We start from the raw sequence: 23837 nt of genomic DNA, 5'->3' as shown, positions 1-23837 counted from the left end.
CCAATCTGTGAAGGGGACAGGGGAAGACATGTTTCCCTACCTGTTCACTCTCCCTTTCTCCTTCACCACCACCCTCTTATCCCCCGAGTTAGTTACGGTGGTTCTCCGAGATGTTGAATATCCTTGGGATACTCAGACCAGCCTGCTCTTGTTGTTATGTCTCCTGAATGCGCTTCAGATTTTGTGGAGGGTTAAACAACTACTTAGGAATCTCATCCGGAGATCTGTCTTGAGGCAGGGTAGTTGCGAGTGGCAGGGAGTGTGGGAGGATATGGGCAGGTTTCTAGAGCAGTGGTCACCTCCAGTGTTTTGGACATTCACCCCTGAACAACTGCAAAATCCTAAAAAGCTGGCAGAATGCTTGAAAAAAAGGTGTCATGACTCTGGCAGTTCCAAAGTGACACAAATCACTGTAGCGTGCTGGGGTCTGGCTTGTGCCTATCGAGCTGCAATTGATGCTATTAGCAACCTAGCTCCAGCTCCTGCAGCCGCTCCAGCTGCAGCTCCTGCAGCTACTCCAGCTCCAGCTCCAGTTCCTGCAGCCGCTCCAGTTCCAGCTCCTGCAGCTACTCCAGCTCCAGCTCCTGCAGCCGCTCCAGCTCCTGCAGCCGCTCCAGTTCCAGCTCCTGCAGCTACTCCAGCTCCAGCTCCTGCAGCCGTTCCAGTTCCAGCTCCTGCAGCCGCTCCAGCTCCTGCAGCCGCTCCAGCTCCAGCTCCTGCAGCTACTCCAGCTCCAGCTCCTGCAGCCGCTCCAGCTCCAGCCCCTGCAGCCGCTCCAGCTCCTGCAGCCGCTCCAGCTCCAGCCCCTGCAGCCGCTCCAGCTCCTGCAGCTGCCCCAGCTCCTGCAGCTGCCCCAGCTCGTGCAGCTGCTCCCACTCCTGTGGTTGGGTCAGAGAAACGAGCTGTAGCAGTGCAAGTTGACCCCGCAGAGGGTATCCCAACCCCTGTGGCAGACCCTGTGTCTGGGTCAGAGAAACGAGCTGTAGCAGTGCAAGTTGACCCCGCAGAGTGTATTCCAAGCCCTGTGGCAGACCCTGTGTCTGGGTCAGAGAAACGAGCTGTAGCAGTGCAAGTTGACCCCGCAGAGGGTATTCCAACCCCTGTGGCAGACCCTGTGGCTGGGTCAGAGAAACGAGCTGTAGCAGTGCAAGTTGCCCCTGTAGACAAGGTGAAAAAATGGTATAGAGGCTCAGGTCGTTTAAAACGCAGACAGTCTTCTGCTAAGTCTGGGCGAAGTGAAGACGAGGCTGGGCCATCAAAGGTGCAGGAGACTGAAGATGAGGATGAGGATGGCGAAAAATCAACAGTAACTACCCGGACTCCATACCAGCCATCAAAGGTGCAGGAGACTGAAGATGAGGATGAGGATGTCGGAAAATCAACAGTAACTACCCGGACTCTATACCAGCGTGAGCTACGAGATGTGCGAAAAGATTTTGGTCGCTGTATAGGCGAGCAGCTTGTCACCTGGCTGCTCCGGTGCTGGGACACGGGAGCCAATTATGTGGAATTGGAGGGCAAGGAAGCCAGGCGGCTGGGATCCCTTGCTAGGGACGCATGCATTGACAAAGCAATTGGAGATGGAGCACAATCTCGCAGCCTCTGGAGGCGTCTCCTGTCAGCTGTGAAGGAAAGGTATCTCTTCAAGGAAGAACTTGTATGTTTACCAAGCAAATGGACCACCATGGAGAAGGGAATTCAGTACCTGAGGGAATTGGCCATACGGGAAGTAATTTATAAGGACCTAGATGACGCACAAACATCCACAGATCCAGATGCAGTCCAGTGTACACCACCCATGTGGCGGAAGTTTGTACGGAGTGCCCCATCATCATATGCCAACTCATTGGCAATACTAACCTGGAAAACGGAGGAGAATCCCACAGTGAATGAAGTGACTAAAATACTCCGGCAGTACGAAGGAAATCTCTCCTCTTCCCTAAAGGCCTGTGTCTCAGCTGTGGAGAAACTCTCTGAAGAGGTCCACCAACTTAAAGAGAATTTATCTTCCCCTCCACCTGAACGAACCAGTGTCCACCAGCTAAAAGAGAATGCTTTAGAGAAACTTTCTGAAAAGATCCACCAACTTGAAGAAAGATTATCTTCCCCTTCACCTGAACGAACCAGTGTCCACCAGCTAAAAGAGAATGCTTTGGAGAAACTTTCTGAAAAGATCCACCAACTTGAAGAAAGATTATCTTCCCCTTCACCTGAACGAACCAGTGTCCACCAGCTAAAAGAGAATGCTTTGGAGAAACTTTCTGAAAAGATCCACCAACTTGAAGAAAGATTATCTTCCCCTTCACCTGAACGAACTAGTGTTCACCAGCTAAAAGAGAATACCTTGGAGAAACTTTCTGAAGAGATCCACCAACTTAAAGAGAGTTTATTTTCCTCCCCACCTGTACAAACCAGTGTCTCAGCTATTAGGGGTAAACGTTCATCTATGCAAGGAAGACAATATGGTGGGCACACACACCGCGCCACCCTGTGGTTTTACTTACGTGACCATGGAGAGGACATGAGAAAATGGGATGGAAAATCTACTGCGACCCTAGAGGCACGGGTACGTGAATTGCAAAGGAAAACAATTGGGAAAAAGGAGTTCTCTGAAAGGTTTGCTGCTCCAACTTCCAGCAGGCAGTCCTTTAAACACAGAAATGAAGATTCTGACCAGGACTAGAGGGGCCCTGCCTCCAGCCAGGGGGAGGAAAGGGACAATCGAGTTTATTGGACTGTGTGGATTCGATGGCCTGGCACGTCAGACGCACAGAAGTATAAGGCTTTGGTAGACACCGGTGCACAATGTACTCTAATGCCATCAAGCTATAAAGGGCCAGAGCCCATCTGTATTTATGGTGTGACGGGGGGATCCCAGCAGTTAACTGTATTGGAGGCTGAAGTGAGTCTAACCGGTAATGAGTGGCAAAAGCACCGTATTGTGACTGGCCCAGATGCTCCGTGCATCCTTGGCATAGACTATCTTAGAAGAGGATATTTCAAGGACCCAAAAGGGTTCCGCTGGGCTTTTGGCATAGCTGCTTTGGAGACAGAGGACATTAAACAGTTGTCTACCTTGCCTGGTCTCTCAGAGGACCCTTCTGTTGTGGGGTTGCTGAGGGTTGAAGAACAGCAAGTGCCGATCGCTACCACAACTGTGCACCGGCGGCAATATCGCACCAACCGAGACTCCCTGAGTCCCATCCATAAGCTAATTCGTCAACTGGAGAGCCAAGGAGTGATCAGCAAGACTCATTCACCTTTTAATAGTCCCATATGGCCAGTGCGAAAGTCTAATGGTGAGTGGAGACTAACAGTGGACTATCGTGGCCTGAACGAAGTCACGCCACCACTGAGTGCTGCAGTGCCGGACATGCTAGAACTCCAGTATGAACTGGAATCAAAGGCAGCCAAGTGGTATGCCACAATTGATATCGCTAATGCATTTTTCTCCATCCCTCTAGCAGCACAGTGCAGGCCACAGTTTGCTTTCACTTGGAGGGGAGTCCAATATACTTGGAATCGGCTGCCCCAGGGGTGGAAACACAGCCCTACCATTTGCCATGGACTGATCCAGTCTGCGCTGGAGCAGGGGGAAGCTCCTGAACACCTGCAGTACATCGATGACATCATTGTGTGGGGTGACACTGCAGAAGAAGTTTTCGAGAAAGGGAAGAAAATAGTCCAAATCCTTCTGAAGGCCGGTTTTGCCATAAAACAGAATAAAGTTAAAGGACCTGCACGAGAGATCCAGTTTTTAGGAATAAAATGGCAAGATGGACGCCGTCAAATCCCAATGGATGTGATCAACAAAATAACAGCTATGTCTCCACCAACTAGCAAAAAAGAAACACAAACTTTCCTAGGTGTCGTGGGGTTTTGGAGAATGCATATTCCAAATTACAGTCTGATTGTAAACCCGCTCTACCAAGTAACCCGTAAGAAGAATGCTTTTGAATGGGGCCCTGAGCAACGACAAGCCTTTGAACAAATTAAGCAGGAAATAGTTCATGCAGTAGCCCTCGGGCCAGTCCGAACAGGACCAGATGTAAAGAATGTGCTCTACACCGCAGCCGGAGAGAATGGTCCCACCTGGAGCCTCTGGCAGAAAGAACCTGGGGAAACTCGAGGTCGACCCCTGGGGTTTTGGAGTCGGGGATACAGAGGATCTGAAGCCCGCTATACTCCAACTGAAAAGGAGATATTGGCAGCATATGAAGGAGTTCGATCTGCTTCGGAAGTGGTCGGTACTGAAGCGCAGCTCCTCCTGGCACCCCGACTGCCGGTACTAGGCTGGATGTTCAAAGGAAGGGTCCCCTCTACGCATCATGCAACTGATGCTACATGGAGCAAGTGGGTTGCACTGATTACTCAGCGGGCTCGAATAGGAAACCCCAGTCGCCCAGGAATCTTGGAGGTGATTATGGACTGGCCAGAAGGCAAATACTTTGGGATGTCACCAGAGGAGGAGGTGGTTCGTGCTGAAGAAGCCCCCCTGTACAACAAGCTACCGGAAAATGAGAAGAAATATGCCTTGTTCACTGACGGGTCCTGTCGTATTGTGGGAAAGCATCGGAGATGGAAAGCTGCTGTATGGAGTCCTACACGACGAGTTGCAGAAGCTGCTGAGGGAGAAGGTGAATCGAGTCAGTTTGCAGAAGTAAAAGCCATTCAGCTGGCTTTAGATATTGCTGAACGAGAAAAGTGGCCAGTTCTCTATCTCTATACTGATTCATGGATGGTAGCAAATGCCCTGTGGGGGTGGTTACAGCAATGGAAGCAGAACAACTGGCAGCGCAGGGGCAAGCCCATCTGGGCTGCGGCATTGTGGCAAGATATTGCTGCCCGGGTAGAGAACCTGGTTGTAAAGGTACGCCATGTAGATGCTCATGTGCCCAAGAATCGGGCTACTGAAGAACACCAAAACAACCAGCAGGTGGATCAGGCTGCTAAGATTGAAGTGGCTCAGGTGGACCTGGACTGGCAACATAAAGGTGAATTATTTATAGCCCGATGGGCCCATGACACCTCAGGCCATCAAGGTAGAGATGCAACCTACAGATGGGCTCGTGATCGAGGGGTGGACCTGACCATGGACACTATAGCACAGGTTATTCATGACTGTGAAACATGTGCTGCAATCAAGCAAGCCAAACGGTCAAAACCTCTTTGGTATGGAGGACGATGGCTGAAATATAAATATGGAGAGGCCTGGCAGATTGATTACATCACACTCCCTCAAACCCGCAACGGCAAGCGCCACGTACTTACAATGGTGGAAGCAACCACCGGATGGCTGGAAACATATCCTGTGCCCCATGCCACCGCCCGGAACACTATCCTGGGCCTTGAAAAGCAAGTCTTATGGCGACATGGCACCCCAGAGAGAATTGAGTCAGACAACGGGACTCATTTCCGAAACAACCTTATAGACACTTGGGCCAAAGAACATGGTATTGAGTGGGTGTATCACATCCCCTATCATGCACCAGCCTCTGGAAAAGTTGAACGATACAATGGACTGTTGAAGACTACACTGAAAGCAATGGGTGCTGGGACATTCAAAAATTGGGATACACATTTGGCAAAGGCCACCTGGTTAGTCAATACCAGGGGATCTGCCAACCGAGCTGGACCTGCCCAATCAAACCTGTTACGCACTGTAGAAGGGGATAAAGTTCCTGTAGTGCACGTAAGAAACATGCTGGGTAAAACAGTCTGGGCTACTCCTGCCTCAGGAAAAGGCAAACCCATTCGTGGAATTGCTTTTGCTCAGGGACCTGGATGCACTTGGTGGGTAATGCAAAAGAATGGGGAGGTCCGGTGTGTACCTCAAGGGGATTTGATACTGGGTGAGAATAGCCCATGAGTTGAATTGTAGTATGTTAATTATTATATAATAATGTATGTCATCACTACCATGATTGCTATATATCATAGATGAAAATGGTGATTAATTAGAATGTATTGGACAGAGTGTAACCTGAGCATGACATAAATGGTATGGAATAAGGGGTGGATATCTGTCCTGGTTCCAGTTAGGACAGAGTTAAGTAGCTCATAGTAGCTGGTAGGGTGCTATGTTTTGGATTAGGATGAGAAGAGCGCTGATAACATGCTGATGTTTTAATTGTTGCAGAGCAGTGTTTACACCAGGCCAAGGACTTTTCGGCTTCTTGCTCTGTCCTGCCAGCGAGCAGGCTGGGGGTGCAGCAGGAGCTGGGAGGGGACAGACCCAGGACAGCTGACCCAAACTGGCCAAAGGGGTATTCCATACCATCTGACGTCATGCTAAACAATATATAGGGGTGGCTGGCCGGGGTGGGGGGGCCGGCTGCTCGGGGATAGGCTGGGCATCGGTCAGCGGGTGGTGAGCAATTGCATTGTGCATCACTTGTTTTCTTACACATTATTATTGTTAATACTATTACCATTATCACTATTATTATTATTATTGTTATTATTATTTTCCTGTCTTAATAAACCGTCTTTATCTCAACTCACAGGCTTCACTTTCCCGTTTCTCTCCCCCCATCCCAGAGAGGGAGGGGGGAGGGTGAGCGAACGGCTGTGTGGTGTTTAGCTGCCAGCCGGGTTAAACCACAACAGTGTTGAACATAGCTTTAGAACCACTTTACTGGGTGCTCATGCTTACACACTGATGTATAAAGAAAACCTTCACTGAGATAGAGCTAGTAGGGAACACTTCTCTGGGGGTGGTACTCAGAAATGAACTCCCCCTACAGATAACCGAACGGAATCAAGCAGTTCCTTATACGTTTTTTTTTTCCATCCCTGTGCTCCCGGCCTCACTAGCTTGCCTCATCCACCTGTTGCATTTTACCTTTGCTGTTGCCCACTTACACAGGCTGGGAAGGTGCAACTCTCCCCATCCTGGAAGATTTATTTTTTTAAAACTATTTAGCAATAAAAGCATTACAAGGTAATCAGAACTATTTGCCAACTACCATTCGTCCTACAATCATACAGCTGAACGTGGGATCGTCCCAAAGAGAGAGGCAAGGCCCGCTCAGCTACGGGGACTGGTGTCTGTGCCTCTTAGTTCAGGTACTTTATGCTTGTGCGGAATCTCCCACCAAGCACCGTGATTGCATTTCTGGAGTAGAAATACATTTCTGTGTACTTCACACGGGTAGAAGCTGCAGTTCTTTACCTGAAAAATACTGATTTCCTCTGCCTCTGTCAGAAGTCTCCTGTAATCTGTAGGGAGAGAAGAGTTGGGAAGGAGACAGAAAAAGCAGAACAAGTGGGTACCACTTCAAATCGGATAAAATAATGCCAAATCTGTTTTCTCCTACTCCTATAGGGTAGAGACAGAAAAAACAGAAGTACTGTAGTCACACCAAGGAGACCACTGCAAAAACAGAAACAGCATCTGCTCCTTTCCAGCACTGTCAGCACACAGGTCTTCAGTCTGCTTGAAAATATTTTTCCAACATAAATGAAGGAGTGAGCAAAGGAGAAAGAACTACAGAGCAGTGAGAGAGGAATCTGCCACAGTTTGGACTATCACTGAGTCGATCCCCTGACCAAAACGATTTAGGACAGGTCACTATTTGATGCGATCTGCCTACAGGCAGGCAGCAGCTGGGGGGATTTCTCATCAGCAGTCCCAGCTTCATGGCTAGTTCAAGGCAAGCCACCTTTACTACTACTAGTATTTATTGAAAGCAAAGCAATCTTCCAGCTTATTGTGTTTTATAACATTTTAATAACCCTGAAATCATGACTGCACTGGGACCACGTTTTCATCAGAGAAAATTTACAAGCAACTTGTTTCCAATGCATCTGACAGTAAAAAACAAACACCGGGGGCACACACAGGACAAAGTGTCATATTCGCTTCTAATGAAACGTCGTCATTAGAGAGGAGAAAACGGTGGGAGCGCGAGTAATTTAAAATGGTCAACTCTACTGTCTTTGCACAGGCTGGAGGGGCCGTTAGAGCATGTAGTCTGGCAACTTGCAGCAAGCAATAGTTAACCTGAGAATGGGTGTATCCGCTGGAGGAAGACACCTAGAGCCCACTAGAACATGGGCACGTTAGCAGTCCGTCCTCCCTCAGGAAAGCTACAATGTGGATGAGTGCTGGAGGCGCCTCTCCCAAATTCCAAGAGCACAATATTACTGGAAGAGACCCCCTGGGAACAAGGGGGGGGATGTGAGAGGACAGAAGTTTGGCTGCTCCCGTAGACTTTAAGGTTTCCCGGGTATGTTACCGCCTTCGAAGCCACCCAAGGACCTGGGTAAAACAGTCCAAGAGACCTGCAGGGAGCTAAAATTGTCCTGTGTGGTCCGTGGATGGGCCCATAGTCTCCTCTGAATTCCCACTAAAGGTAACATCACGAATCACAGACATTTCCACACATTTATGGAGCTGTCGTTTACCTTGGGTTTTCGTGGGGAACGCGGGTAAGTCAGGCACCCGGACAGTTCACGTACAGAGTTCGTCCGATCTCCGTTTCTGAATTTCCAGAACTCCCCTTCCCTGAAGCTGGCTACGCAGGACTTTTGCAGAGATTGTACATTCAGCATCAATACAGTGATACAATTCGTACACCTGTCATTTTGACAACGCGAGGACGCTAACAGGCATCTAGCAGCAGTTCGTATACGGCGGCGTGAGACGATCTTTGCGGGGCGCCGTGGCGATCTTTGATCTGGTACCACAGGTATGCTCCACGCTATAGCTGCCCAAAACCCCCGTCTGAAAGGGCATTTCGATTCCATTTCCAGACTCTTCCAATAAGTCTTAACATATACAGATAGCCATATACATTTTTAATTAAAATGCTCCTTCACATACACAATCATATATTGAATTATCAAGAACAATAATATATTTTTGGAGCAGAAGTAGCGAAACAATCTGCTCTGCCAGTGCCACCCACAAACTAGACAAGTAACTAAGAAGTTTGACAGTTTCAGACCACTTAGGAAAGAGAAATTCTCTTGGCTTAGAAGACAGGGGAGCCATGCAGTGAAAGTGCTATGGAAGATACAGTAAATGCAATATACATTAAAAACACAAATTCTTTAGATGTTCTCTTGTAAAGATTCTTGAGACATAAGGATCGTCCTTAGCATCAAGAGCTATCTTTACAATTTCAGAAATATTTGATAATATTAAAGCAGAAGAGAGTATGACACTGAAAATAAAAACTTCTACCCAAACACTATAAGATCGATTTTGGCCAAAAGCTATATTTCTTTTAACATACCAGGGTGGATACTAAATTTTGAGAGTGTATCAGATTTACAAAAAGCCATCTGCCAACCTTACGGATGACAAATGCTCTCATTACCTGAAACATCTGACTCTGTGATGGACTTCGATGTCTAAGCAAACAAAACTCAGGAAAGTTGAAACTGAAAGCCCTCCTTGCTCAAAAAAAGAAAAAAAAAAATAGAAACTCTTCCAAGAATTTCAATACCAACACCTGGAAGAGAAAAAAAATACTAAAAAAAATAGTAGGGGATGGGAAGGGGAAGCAGTTCACAGTAAAAAGCAACTATGACAACAGCTGTGCAATACTGGGGCAGTATAGATACTGGATGAGATTCGCAGAACAGGCTGCAGATTGGAAATTTTAGCTATTTAGGTAACAGAACTGACCCCAAAATCTAGTTTTGATAATTTGTAACTGTATCATACCTGTCAGAAAACTGCAAACTCAAGAGTTGGTTGGGTTTCTCGCTGCTCAGGGGTCTTTCTCCTTGCACGCACAGCTCATGGCAGAGTAGCCCAGCGAGAGAAAAGACCCCCCCAGCAGAAAGCTGGGCTGAAGCCCTGGTGCTGGCAGAGCTGTTCGGTGCTGTGAGCTGCTTCCTCGGTAATCCAGTTCTTCACGAGTTACTTTCCTTCTCAAATGAAGTGCCATGAGTTATACTGTCCAGACTCAACCACTGGAGACTTGGGATAAATCACGCTTTCAGTATAAATCACCGTAATGCCACCAAGAAGTAAAGAACTGGTTTTAGGGAGGTGGGAGGAGAACGTAAGCTCATCTTTAGGCAAGGGAGATGGAGCAAGTTTGGGTCCCTCCAGGAACCTTCTGCGATTTGCCTGCTACACCTGGTTAGCTATTCAACTTATCTCCCTTGAGTTCAAACCTGAAAGGCCAAACATGAAAATATTTTTGTTTCTTTCCCATCTTATTTATGGGCTATTTGCCCGCTTCATAAAATTTAGTGGAACTGGCAATTTTGATCTAGAGACATTTAGGTCCAGAAAATGGGAAGCTACAGCGTGATTGAACAGCGGAGCTGGAGAGGAGCCTTTAGCCTCCAGTCTCTCAATACTCAAAGTGTTAGCCATTAATCTACTGTATTATTACAGACATGAATAAATGAGAAAAACATAACAAAAAATGATTACTACTTTTTATGCATCACTCTTCCGGATGTGATATGCAAAGCATTCGTGGTACAAGCCATCATCAACAAACACATATTCCAAGTGTGTGACTACACTTACAGGAGTGATTTGCCTGGCTTTACACTTAAATCTCATTAATATTGAAAGTGTTAATCTTCCTCCATGAAATACCTTATGAGATTTTACTTTTTTTTTTTTTAGTATCCCCTGCATAAAAGAAAAATACACATTATTTGAACAGCCAAGAAAAAACTGCAATTTATTAAGTTTCAAAGAATCTTCGTACTCTTGAAAGCAACTTTCGGTGCATGTTCTTTGACAATCACATTCTATGAGGAGAAAGAACATTAAAAGCCACAATTGTTTGTTTGTTTGTTTTTAATCTCAGAGTTACAGACATCTTTAATCCAAAAGGAAAGGCAAAAAAAAAAAAAAGCGCCCCCAAACAAAAACCCACCCCACCAACCCTAAACAGAAATTTTCATTCCCAATTTCAAAATATCAGGAGTTTTTCTACAACTCAATGCTAAACTTCAGCATGAAAAATTGTATGTAAACACGCACATACACACATACATATTTTATATAAGAGAGTGTGTGTGTATATATATATAAAATATATATATGTAGGAGGCGTGTAATGGCAATGAGATGCAATTACTCTGAGGAAAGGTTATTCAGCTAAATACACTACTAAAACTTGAGAAAAAAACAAGTCTTGAACCCAGTTTGTGCATAGTTCATGATCCTCTATAAAACCAGCTTTTGTTAATTTGCAATCTTGCAGGACCCTTTAAATCTGATAAAACCATTAAAAAGCTAATCTTCCAAAAAAAAAAAAATGTAATGCACAAGTTTCCTGATCCAAGCAGGCAGGGAGCACAATGTTCATATAATTTTTAAAACATACTTGAAGTGTATGTTATTCCATTGTCTTTCTTCCTTTCAAAACAATCAAAAACATTGATCTTTTTTTAAACATAAAGCAATTTTTTAATATATAAAGCACTCTTCAAACATCTATTTCTTTTGAGTCCATTATTTGGTAAATATGTAACTGCTACACATTAGATTAGGTATTTTCTTCTTTCTTACTGTCTTTTTTATTTTGTTTTTTAATAATATCTTCAGTGCTAGGAGTTGGGTTTTAAAAATACATGAAATGGTGTGGAGTTGCTCCTCGGGAAACCCGGCTTTCCTGAGACATCTTCCACCATGTGCAAGATAGTGATCACAAAGTTTTCGCCACTTTGACGAAGAGGAGGAAAACAACAACAAAAATAGTACACAGCAATGGCCAAAGAAAAGAATAATACAACAACACTGTTCAATCCCAGAGCTCTGAAGTAGCATATCTTCATTCTGAAAATAGTTTTCTTTACGATGGAAGTCTTTTTTTTTTCTTTTTTTTTCTTTTTTTTTTTTAATTCCTTTTTTATTTTAAAGTTTGAAGGAGAAAAAAGGTCTGTAAACAGGTGAGAGCCAAAACTCCTGGCTCCTCCAAAAGCAGTCAAAACCTATGTCCAAGTGCTTGTTTCTGTTCCTGCTTGCAAGGGAACTATCCACTCTTTACAATTATCTATGGCCACAGTTCAACAACAGTATTTTTTTAAACTTTATATTCCGAATGGAAAAATGGTGCAATACTCCGGTAATAATTTTCTTGCATTAGTCCACAATAAAAAGCCGCTAAAGGTAGATATACATATTATTCTCCAGAGATACACACTGTAATTTTTAAAATGCGATAAGAGTCCTTGAGTAAACATTTACACGTGAATTGTCGCCGGCCCCTTCTATCAGTTTCTTTCTTTTTTTTCTTTTTTTTTTCTTTCTTTTTTTTTTTCTCCTTTTTACCGTTATAGGATTAGCTACAAGAAGGGCTGCGGACACTCAGTGCAAAGTTAGAAGCTAATAACAATTAAACATTTGACCAATGAGCAAATAAAAAGCATATACTGAATAAAAGGAAAAAATTCACACTTTTAGTTAAATCACACGTGGGCGCACACGTACACACACATACACACAAGCACACTCACATACATACATCTGTTCAAACAAAAACATATAGTCTGAACTTTAAAAAAAAAAATTCTTAGAGCCTGTTTTTTGTGTACTGATGCCAACCTGGAAGTGTAATAATTAGACTTAGAAAGTGTTCACATTTTGTTATTGGCCTGCTGGATTCAAGTATTTGCATGTTTGATATGTTCTTTTTTTTTTTTTTTAACTTTTTATATTTTTGGGATTAAAAAAATGACATGAAAAAGTAATGAAACAAGGGTAATGTGCATAGGCAGATCCATGGGAGTAGTGGACACAGAGATACCCCAGCCCCCGCCCGCCCTCCCCCCATTCAACCTGTACAGTCAAGAGTTACCATTCAGATTCATTACTTTTCTGTACCAATGGTAAATATCACACTTCACCCTTTCTGATTATTGGGTCCGCCTCTGGTAATGTGCATAATAGTCACAGGCTCATTTTAAATAGGCTTTCATTTCCCCTTCCCCCCCCCAAGTTGATAAAATAACCCTTTCCAGCCCAAATTCTGAAAAGTGCCCTTCATGATAGACCTATTCTAAGCAGCTTTTATAGTTTGTTTTTAAAATCACCATACAAACATAAAAAGACAACATAAAACAAAAAGCCATGAAAAAAATAAAACCTGTCATTAGCATGTGACACTGACCAAAAGTAGCCCATACTGTTTCATTAACAGTTCACAAGGACTTCTGCAGTTTCATATTCGATATTGGACAGAGGTACTAAAAAAGGGCTGCCAGTCTGATCTGTTAAAGCTGGATTCTTCATCAAGCCCGGGACTGGAAAGGGTTACAAATTTTATTTTTCCTTTAGTGCTGATGATTGTTATTTCCATTTTGTTTCTCTCGTTTCCTAGATGGACTCCCCACTGAGAAGATCACCTGGAAGAAGAGTATTCAGAGGTGTGGGGCTCCCGATAACTCTGCCGTCGTCGGTGCTGGGGGGTCCCCAGAGGCTGCTGGAGTACTGGGGCACCCCACCCCACAGCAGGTCGCTGCTGCCCTTGCCGCCCAGGCAGGGGCTGTTCCAGTGGCCGGCGTCGCCACGCACCAAGCCGTGCGAGCCGCCCGCTGAGCCCAGGCGCGTCTGGTTGCTTCCAGTGTTGGACTGCCAGCTGGAGGTGGGCGGCAGGGGCTGGCCTTGTGCTAAGAAACGGTTTACTTCCTCTTCACCAGCAAACTCGGCCAAGATGGTAGTGTTTCCCAGGACACACCTAGGGACAAGAGCAAAAGGTGACGTGAAACGAGGGGCGCAGGCGGTGCTTTTGGAGATATCCAAGATTTCTGTGCATCCGTTACCCACCCCGTGTTAAATTTGAGATGACGGATTAGGCCAAATCTGCTCACTTTTAGGAACCCCATTCTCTTTAAAAAGACCCCTCTCTACTATTTCATATTTACCTGTCTATATCGACAGGCAAACAAAGCCACACGTGTGGAGACTACCTCATTTAGCCAACATACATCGCAGGAGACAGTCTGCACTCTAGGCTTGAATTTTCATAGAATTTTAAATTAATTTTCAAGAAGTATTTAATCACTGCTGTTTCTAATTTACATAACAAAACCCCCACGCAACTTGAGAGAGAGTGAGTGAGCCATTCCCTTATCAAATCAGATGGGAGGGATGGGATCTGAGCCTGTTCACTCTGGAATGTATTTTCCAGCAATCAACTCCACGCAAACATTCATCTGTGAAACAGACAGTGGCTGATATCTTTAATACTGTCCTGTTGGCTTCCACAAATCCCACTGTATTTTGCCAGCAACCCAAAGGCATGTATTGCTGTGCCCTTCTGTCATTCAGCAAGGTCTGTCCTGTTCTTTGCCAGCACTGCAACTATAGGTATGCCACAACCTATTAAAAAAACAACTAAATGGAGGCCTTCCAAATCACTGATAACATAAGGACTTTAATATGTACATATTTAATATAAGTACTCATCTTTAAAGTCAGATATCAATTTCGCATTTGGCAGCATTTCTTTTACCTGATACCACATTTAAATTGATGTAACTAAGATGGGTCAATTTTTCATCTCCAGTCAGCTCTGAATGCTGCTTTATAACATTTTATTAAGGAAAGGTCCACCCTTATCGTTTGGGCATAGAGCAAACTATTTCCTCTACAATCAGTGTTTTAATCACACTCATGCTACAAATGTTGATAAAGGAATTTCCTTTCTAAGCAGATAAGTATTCTTTTCAAACATCAGTCTTTATATTTGTTATATTTTTAATCCTTCCTAACCTCACTGATTTTATCACTCAAATTCTCCAGCTCTTGTGTTCTATACCAGTTAGTCACATGGATTTTAAAACAGCTAAAACTGCTCATTTTGTTGCTTAAGAGAAGAGGTTCCAAGATAAAAGTAGCTTTGTAACAAAGGAAAAACAAAGCAGAAACGTACATATGCAAAGACTTTTGGGCCTTGGCTGCTTCTTCCTTGGAACTGTATCGGACCACAGCATTCCCTTGTGTCAGGTTCAGGTGGAATGTTATTAGAGGGCCATGCTGCAAACACAGTGTCCGCAGTGTGGAACCATCAATCTGGTAAGAGAGAAGGGGGAAAAGATTTATCTGTGCTTTTGTGGTTTCGCTTCAAAATTATTGCCTGTTGAACAAGTTTTAAAGCTAAAGACTAAGCAGGTGTGAAAGAAAAAAATATGCTTGACTTCCATAAGAGGAATTTATTTATAGACTTATCACTGTCTTCAATGAGTGAGACATCCTGTCTTTTTAAGACTTCCCTGCAGTCCAGTGCACAAAACTTCCCCAATTATGTGATACAAGCTATATTTACAATCAGAAGTCTACAAATAAGTTGAAGAAAAAGCATTGCTCCTAAATTTAACTAATTTTTCCCCAGGGTTACTTTGGATGGTTTGGAGCTTATGTTCTTCCTTTTGAACGATACTACAGAGAGGACTAGAGGATCTGACAGACTTAGAAGAAAAACAAAACCCCACAGAAAATGCAGCTTGTATACCTCTGAACCTGCTGTAAGACATTATTCACCTCTAAGCTTACACATACAGAAGTGGTGCACACTGAATGACTAATTACATGGTCTTAAAGCTCATATTTGATTTGACAGCACTTTAAAAACTTAACAGATTGCCTGCAGAAGACAGACAATTGGAATAAATGCAGAATAATTATTTTCCCTTCAAACGAACCAGATTATCAAGGTTGATAAATGTTCTTATCATCTCTCAAATATGACAAGTCTCTTTCCATAACTAGTTATGTACAATTCTAGTTACCTGGGGTGTGAGGTTTCGAAGAACCAGCCAGCTGCTTGTTCTCCCTGAGCTGTCAGTACTCCATGCTGAACCTGAAATACAAATTCCGCAACAAAACATTTAATCACAATGTGGAGAACATATTGCAAGAAGAAAACTTATCTGGAATCACAACATACTAGCAAGAGAAATTGCCATCATAAACAAATCTTACAGCAGTTTACTCACATCTTGATTTATTTTCTTTGGAATGAAAGGTTGCCAAAAGAAAACCTGCTTTTGTTACATTTAGAAGATCTGTGGCATTTTTCACATTCCCACAATAACTTTGGGATGCAGGTACGTCACTGCAATAAAGTGCATCTTCAGGTTACATTAAAATTACTTTGGAAGAAACATTTTAAAAGCAATTCGGATGTCCAAGCTCAGATTGCTGGTTGCTATTAAAGATTTTTATAGCTCTGCAGCACTCTGCTATGTTGCCAATGATAAGATTAATGTATACGACTTATTCAAAACAGATATTTCTGCACTGACAACGTTCTGATTAAAGATACGTGGGTATCACCAGCAAAACCTGCTTTTCCAACCTCAGCCTGATGTTTTACAATGAGAAACTGTACAAGCTTGGTATTTATTAGTGGCATTTGAAAAACTGCAGTACTTCTGTAGTCACATGTGTGACCACACTGGCTTCAGACAGAATTCTGGTACTAACAGTATCTGGCCAGCAGGTGGGGCTTTGGTGCAGAAAACATTCAAAATAAATGGTAAGAAGGTTTAATTTCCATCTTAGTGAAAGCATATTAATAAAATATTCAGTTAGATAAAATATGTGTAATACTTGCCTTTGAAGCTGACAATACTTCACAGACAAATATGATGCATACATTTATATAGCCATAATTGTGGTTTCTCACATTTGTATTTAAGCAAAATAATGACATCTAAAAAGGAGTCTGCATGAAATAATTAAGACATTCCCTGCAGGTCCTCAAACGCCATCAGGTCCTAAATGCTTCACATCCAAAAATGTGTTCCATGTTAAATTTCATAGGATGATTCACTTATCAAAGTCTTGTAGGAAGTCACAGATCATACCACGAAACAAGAAACACACTTAAAATCTATTTTTAAAAATAAGAAAACAGGAAAAAAATCCTAACCGTGAGTAGGAGTGAAAGTATTTGGCAATTCACAGGTAAAATTACTAATATGACGACCTGAAAGATGACAGCTTCATTTACAACCTATTCTAACTAAAATAAACAAACATGAGCTTCATCCTCAAAATGGATACACTCTGCTTGTATTAAACCTCAACCATCTGGAGTCTAATACAAAGCTGCGGGGTGTCTCACTATTGTAAGACAGAACAACAACAAACAATTCCAAAAGGAAGGCGCTGTGGTGCTATATGATATAGAAGTCAGGAGTACCAGAGGAGTAAGAGCTGGTCCAACCCAGGGGACTGGCACCCCATGTAGATGATGGCTTGGTGTTTGTTAAGCCTGGAGGAGGTCTTGTAGGAGCAGTAGTGTTTCTGGGTACCTTCCATAGTTCATGGGATAAAGAGGCTTGTGTGTGAGAGATTGGGCCAGAGGACCACGTAGACTTTATGTCTGACAATTTACCTGCAACAGAACAAAATAAATTAGTGTATTCTCTGTTAGCAACAATGGTTAAATCAAATAGGATGGGTAGTCATCAAGCTTCTGAACTGACTAAATTCTTCCAGCTTTTCAGGAGAGAAAAGAACAGAATTCTGCAGCAAGTCTGCGATACAAATCCTATATACACGTAACCTGCTTACACTCCTATTAACATTTTCAAAGAAATTTGTAAGTAACGATTCTCAAACCACCTGCTACATATACAGATCCTTTTTTTAAAAAAGATCTCCTACTGTTTTGCTTTCTTGTAAAAGACAATACATGAAAAAAGAGCAGAAAATAAGTATTTGAAATCTAATTTCATCAAAATTATAACTTCAAGATTATCTCTCTTAAAGACTTTAGAACCTAACCACTTTTTTTCACATAACTCATTTTATCTAATATAAAGTAAGCAGCATAACCATATGTTCTTCTGATATATTATTAAAATTCCAAAGATCAAAGACCAGCAAAAATTCTATTTCAGAATATTCAAAGTAACAGATACTCTTTTTTCAAGTGTCTCTGAGAAACTGAAGTCTTCAGAAGAGTAGACCATTTTGCAATCTGTCAACTCTTTGAAACTTTTTACTGTTTGGTTTATTTCCGCAATCAGTAGTTCAACTATTTTACTATTGTTCCCATCAAATCAGAGTTTTATAAAATAGTACAAAACCCAAGAATAACGAGTACTGTTTAGCTGTGAGAGGCACACAAAATCGATTGAAATTACTGATACTAAACCAAAATCCTTTATTCACCTTTAGACTTGCACATCTCTGCCTTTCTTCCTTGTAACAACATAAGTTATGGAAGTCAAGGGTACAATTTCCTTGCCATGACACAGTCCCCCCATTACTGCCATTAGCAGCACACATTTTGACTGGAACAGGCTGAAATGGTCACGTTGCTGCATACTCTGCTGGACCAAGTGATACTGTGCTTATGCTGGCTTAATGTTTTTATTTTGGCGGCAGACAGTAAGAAAATACTTGATCTGACAATGCTGAAGATACATAAATCCCGTGAACTTTTTTAAAACCAGATTTGAACTGCCAGATTAATCTTATATTGAATCAGTGCTTTGCAGCAGGTAGTCATAGCAGTCTTTGTATGAGGAACCCTGAAGCCAAATGTACCAGTCACCAAATCACAGCCTCAAGTTATATATACACACACACACACTCAAAATTGTCCCTATTTATCTGTATCATCTAACTCAATGATTTCATAATGAATCATAGTAATTCAAGTGAAAGGGCAACCGCTCTCCCATCTTCTTGCAAACTGTGGTGACAAAAATAATTTAACGATGATGATCAAGACATTAACAAAGGGAAAAAGGGTGGGAGTAAGGAGGAAAGTCTGACTTTCAGAATTCAGAGCAGCTCAACCTGCAACGTAGCACATGATGTACGCACATTACCACAGATTAGATGTTGCTATCTCACTAATTCCCATGGGGTTAACACAAAGATTAGATGAGACTGCAAAAAATAAAAGCAAGTAAAGCAGAAATGCGTGACAGATAAAAGAAAAGCAAGCCATTCCTTTCTTTTCCTTTTAATGGAGTAAAACATTTCAAACAAAACCTTTTTGCTTTGCTACCTGCAGTATGACCTAGAGGCTGTGGCTACTTTTATTCAAAGAAGTGGAGAGTGTTCATTGATTAGATATGAAAGTGATAATATAAACCATGCAACAGCCCCTACACATTTTTATAATGGGACAAACTGGATATTTATGTAGTCGGTTTGCAAGCTAATTTTCTATGATTTACAAAGAGAGATACCTCAGAATTTACAGCTCATTGGAAAGAATGGGGCAATTTGCATATTGTTTACACCATATGCAAGCTCAGGTATATAGGTAAGCATCACACTTTGGAATGACAATTAAAAGACATTTAAACAGGTGTTTTGATCTGCTTAATTAAGGGGACACATGAAGAAAACAAGCCTGTTTTTTATGAAACTTTCTTCAATAGTTAAATAAAGAGCCCCCCAAACCAAACCCCATTCTGAGGCAGAGTACCTCCTTGAGGTACAATTAAACTTTCTCCTGAGCTGAAGACATTTTACTGCTAACAGTGAGTTTGTTAACAAAAAATTCCTCTCACTGGAAGGGTCTAGTAGGGGAGTTACTACCGAGGTCTTAGAAAATAGAACATTCCTCTGCAAAGTTGCAATGGAAATAGTCGTTAAGACACCTCGATGCCAATATAGAGTGACGGCATGTGGCATCAAGTGGAGTAAATACATTTTTCCTTAGCACAATTCCAGGCATAGCATACAGAGCTCACCACTGAAGAGCTGCCAGGAGAGCTGCCTACCTGGCACAGGACTGAAAAATGTGCTTCTGTCTATAGCAGCACTGCTGCAATAACTGGGAAAGCACTTCTCCTAGGGCCTTTTCTCAGAATGCAGGGGAACGTGAAAGTAGAAAGGCCATTTTTCGTACCTGCAATGCTAGGTGCGGATGCAATGCTGCTGAAAGAGCTACTGTAGCCGGAGGCACTAAGCGGCCAGGCACTCGATGAAGGCAGCGTGGCATTCTGAGATGATGTTGGGGATGACCCTGCAGAACCAGCAGAGAAGCAACTAAGAAAGATGGGCATAATGATGTTTGGTGTGACATAAGCAAATCTATTATGTGCAAATACAAACCATGCAAGGCATTTTCCTTAGTCAGCCTGGTCTCAGAAGTCTAGGAATGAAATGTTACAGAAAGCATGATAAAGTGAAGCAGAAGTCTTTAGTAGAAAAGAAAAGAAAGCTGGCACAGTAGTAAATGTACTAGCGCCTGTGCAGAAGATAAATTCTGCATTTCGTTTAAGATATGCGACTAAAAAATCAGCATTAAACTGTTTAGTCTCAAGGAGCAGGCCTCATTTATAAAGGTGCTTTGCTGGCTGACTTAAGCGATGGCAACTGTAGATGAGCATAAATGTGTATGATAAACTAACCTCTTACCATGGGTGATTTGTCCTAAATTACTTGAGGTGAGCACTTCTCCTACATTCTAATGCCCACAAGCATCTTTAGATTTTTGCAGGCTTTCAGTAAAGCAAGGATATATTTTACCAATCTCTTCTCAAACTAATAACATTAAACGAAATAGCCTGAAACCATCTTGGTAAATCATTTACAATCTGAGGAGCTATCTAAGCACACATACAATTTCCTTACTGGCAGCAAATGAAAGAGACAGAACATAAAAAAAATATCTTCATTATAAGGGCCAGAAGAAGTTGAAGTATTCTTTCTAGCCACCAACAAAATCGTATATCCCAGGTGACTTATCATTCCGGACATACACAGATATACTGTGATACCAAAACATCTTTACCTGACTAATAAAACTATAGGTGAGTTCTTTGGAAGAAGACAGAGTGGTGTACTGAGGCAGAAGGGAGGAAGCAAAAGCACATTATCATCCCTCACAGCTCAATAAAAATCACAGGCTATGTACGTTCACCTGGAACAGAGAGCAAGCAAACTTTACCTTATCCAGACTCACTGTGCTGCTCTCAGGACACACCAATACAGACATCAGTCTCAAGAAAAATAACTACATCAAGGCCTTCTCTGGAAATAATCTATTCCCCATGCAGACACCTCTGAGGAAGGCTGGGGAAGGGAATTATATCAGATTCAAAGGCCCATATGCTCACAGAGCTGAAAGCAGCCCTGGTTCCACATGGCTAAAGGCTTTCAGTTTGTAGCAGATGATCCTGCAAAGCATCTTTAGCAAATAGGGCAAAACAACAATCAAACCAAAAGCTTAAGTTTTATCTGTTCCTACGTGTACAGTGTATAAGCCACAGTCTATCCCTGTGAATGGATCTCAGCTCCATTAATAAAACCTGTGAACTTCAAGCCGTAGTATTCAAAGACAGTCTTTTTGTGTCAGCATGTCATGAAAATCCAATTTCATTCGAAGGAGTACTGACAATAACAGATAATTTTACCCAGAAGCAAACACCAGGATACACATAAAGAAAAAAACAAAGCAACTACGTTTTTTATTAAAATTATATTATTTATATTAACAAGATAAAGGGGAAAAAAAAACCACAATAAGGAAAATAAACATATTATGAAACCCAGCAGTCACTGCTTTTCACAGGGTTTTGTCTCCTAGCAGCCTGTTTACCTCTGCAAAGATAATCTATACTAACCCTCTACAAGTGTTGTAACTACTTCTTCATTCCACAGACAGATTGTATACCAGCAGAGCTAATGTATGCTTCCATTCCATGAAGAAGTAAGACCTGTAGTAGATATCATTTCACTTACAGGTACAGTTCTGTACGGCTATATTTTTGGCCCCTAGGGAGTATTTCTTGGGTACACCATATCTGAACTGTGGCTGAATTATGTCTTCTTACTTTTTTATTTAGCACTGTAAAGGTAACTTCAAACGACTGAAGTTGTTTGCCCCTTGAAGTATATCTGGGTCATTAGAAAGTTAATTCAACATTACTCATGCACACAAATACTTCGTAGTCCAGTTTAAATAAGGACTGCTTTCTGGTAAGAGACAACTCAAAATCATTCAAGGCAATGAAAAACGCTCCTCCTTTCCCTCACATCTCACATCCTTTCACCTGAGCTAACATGCTCAGAGCTGGAAACCAGTTTCTGATTTAATTTTGTCTTATAATCTATGCAGACATCACAGATGTAGCTACTATAACAAAATCCACATTTTTAACCCTGACAGGTCCTTATTGATAACCTGATTATAATACCCCTGATGCATGTTGGAGTGCTTTCATAGAGTACAGATAACTGGCCTATTAGGGCACACCGATCACAATTAAACCAAGCTGTCGCTCCACTGATGCACTTTCACTGTATCTAGTTAGTAAACAGCATAGTCCCACTGGTTTATTGTTTTAGAGAATACCCTTTTAATTCTGGGGTAAACAACGTCAGGACAAAAGGAATGGAAATGGCACTGAGAAATTCTAGTCTACAAGTTAATACCCCCTTTTCTTTTTTTCTTTTCTTTGATGGTTTTGGATGTAAAACAAAGCCACAGTTATGCATGACAGAAGACTGCTGCCTCAGCTACAACCATGGAACTTTTGTATTGTGACTTCTTAAATATTTCCTGAAGTGCAAGAAGTTGGTCAGTATGAAGAATAAAATCTTGTTCAAAGCAAAGTGGTAGGAATTATACATGTTAACAAAAAGATTTTGTGGTCACTGGAAGTTATATTACATATCCCAACCCTTCCAAGCTTAAAAATATTCACGTTCCCAAGGAAAACCAGAACCTTCATAGTCCCATATTTAGCTAATGTATTTCTGGATTATCAGTGAAAGCTCAGAGCTGAAGCTTTATTAGATCAGGACTATGTGCAAAAATATACTATACCCATATTAAATGAAGTCAACTTTGTTGGAAAGAAGAAAGTAAATATAAATGTGAAAGTAATTTGTGTGTTTACCTCCACTCTTGAGAAGATAGCGATTAACATCCTGTATTGTGGTGTTTATGGTAGGCCCAGTTGGAACACTTCCAGGAGTAACATCGGGGTCATTTTCAGGATCAATATTCTGCAGTCCTTTCCATGGCACTCCTGGATGAAACTCTGTTCCAAATATAAGAAAACAAACAAACAAGAGCATATAAAGTCATAGTTCCCCAAAGATTAATTCTTCACATCAGAAGGATGCAATAAATAAAACCAACAGTGTGATTTAATGACATCAGTTTAACGTGAGTGGTTTGCATTTTGTTACCTGGTGGCCAGTTTATGCTGGAGCCATTGGAAATTTTATCACTATCAGTTTTGGCACGTGACCAGCTGTGAGGAACAGCTACGGGTGGACTGGCGGGCGATTCACTGTTTTGAATCAGATCATACCGGCCATAAGAGTCATCAATGGAGGACTTTCCCGGAGGACCAATACTTAAACCTCCAGGTATAGCACCTGTAAAGAAGAGAATAGAAAGGCTTTGTTTAGGAGTGGGACTAATTTGGGGTATTTCTGTATTAAAATAAAAAAATAAAATATAAACACTATGAACAAAGCTTAACAGCCTCTGAAGCCTTACTAGGAAATACAACTGTGAGATACACTGCTGGTAAAATCCAGACTCAAGTTAACTAAGGAAATTTAGGTTACATTACTGCCAAAAAGAGAGTAAGTAATTCAAATCATCATAGGGATGGTAAATAGGAATTTGCTGACAGCATACTATGGAGTATCTTTGTAGGTATGCCCCCTTCTCATCCTTCTCTAGGTTTTTATTACTGACAGTATGGATGATTTGAAGTAGCCAAACCCATGTTCCTACAAATTATCAGACAACAATTTGGCATACGCAGTAAAGCTATTTGCAGAATAAGAAACTATCATAATAGAGAAATAATTCGTGCTGCTAATAATAAAAAGCAGCATACAAGACTGTTAACAGTGTCATATTCTAACAGAGTAAGTTTGCATAAAGGAAATAAAGGAATAAATGACTCAG

The 23837-nt window shown here is 42.0% G+C and overlaps 1 protein-coding gene across 19 annotated transcripts in view; it reads right to left on the bottom strand.

Moving 5' to 3' along the window:
- Nucleotides 1-10631: 10631 nt before the first annotated feature.
- Nucleotides 10632-23837, bottom strand: part of TNRC6C (trinucleotide repeat containing adaptor 6C) — a 298323-nt gene continuing 285117 nt past the window's right edge. For 15 of the 19 annotated variants that reach the window (XM_083804806.1, XM_083804794.1, XM_083804808.1 and 12 more), the window contains 7 exons: nucleotides 23102-23293; nucleotides 22807-22950; nucleotides 19809-19925; nucleotides 17133-17327; nucleotides 15715-15785; nucleotides 14859-14998; nucleotides 10632-13661 (listed from right to left, as the gene is read on the bottom strand). In XM_083804806.1, coding sequence (XP_083660932.1) covers nucleotides 13301-13661; nucleotides 14859-14998; nucleotides 15715-15785; nucleotides 17133-17327; nucleotides 19809-19925; nucleotides 22807-22950; nucleotides 23102-23293 — 1220 coding nt within the window. In that variant the 3' untranslated portion in view covers nucleotides 10632-13300. The remainder of the gene's footprint in view (nucleotides 13662-14858; nucleotides 14999-15714; nucleotides 15786-17132; nucleotides 17328-19808; nucleotides 19926-22806; nucleotides 22951-23101; nucleotides 23294-23837) is intronic. The other 4 variants (XM_083804795.1, XM_083804800.1, XM_083804802.1 and 1 more) reach the window with 1 other exon arrangement.

This window comes from Anser anser, assembly GCF_964211835.1.
Source record: "Anser anser genome assembly, chromosome: 19".
Classification (NCBI taxonomy): Eukaryota; Metazoa; Chordata; class Aves; order Anseriformes; family Anatidae; genus Anser; species Anser anser.
The sequence above is the reverse complement of the archived record's forward strand: the minus strand, read 5'-3'. Positions and strand labels throughout refer to the sequence as shown.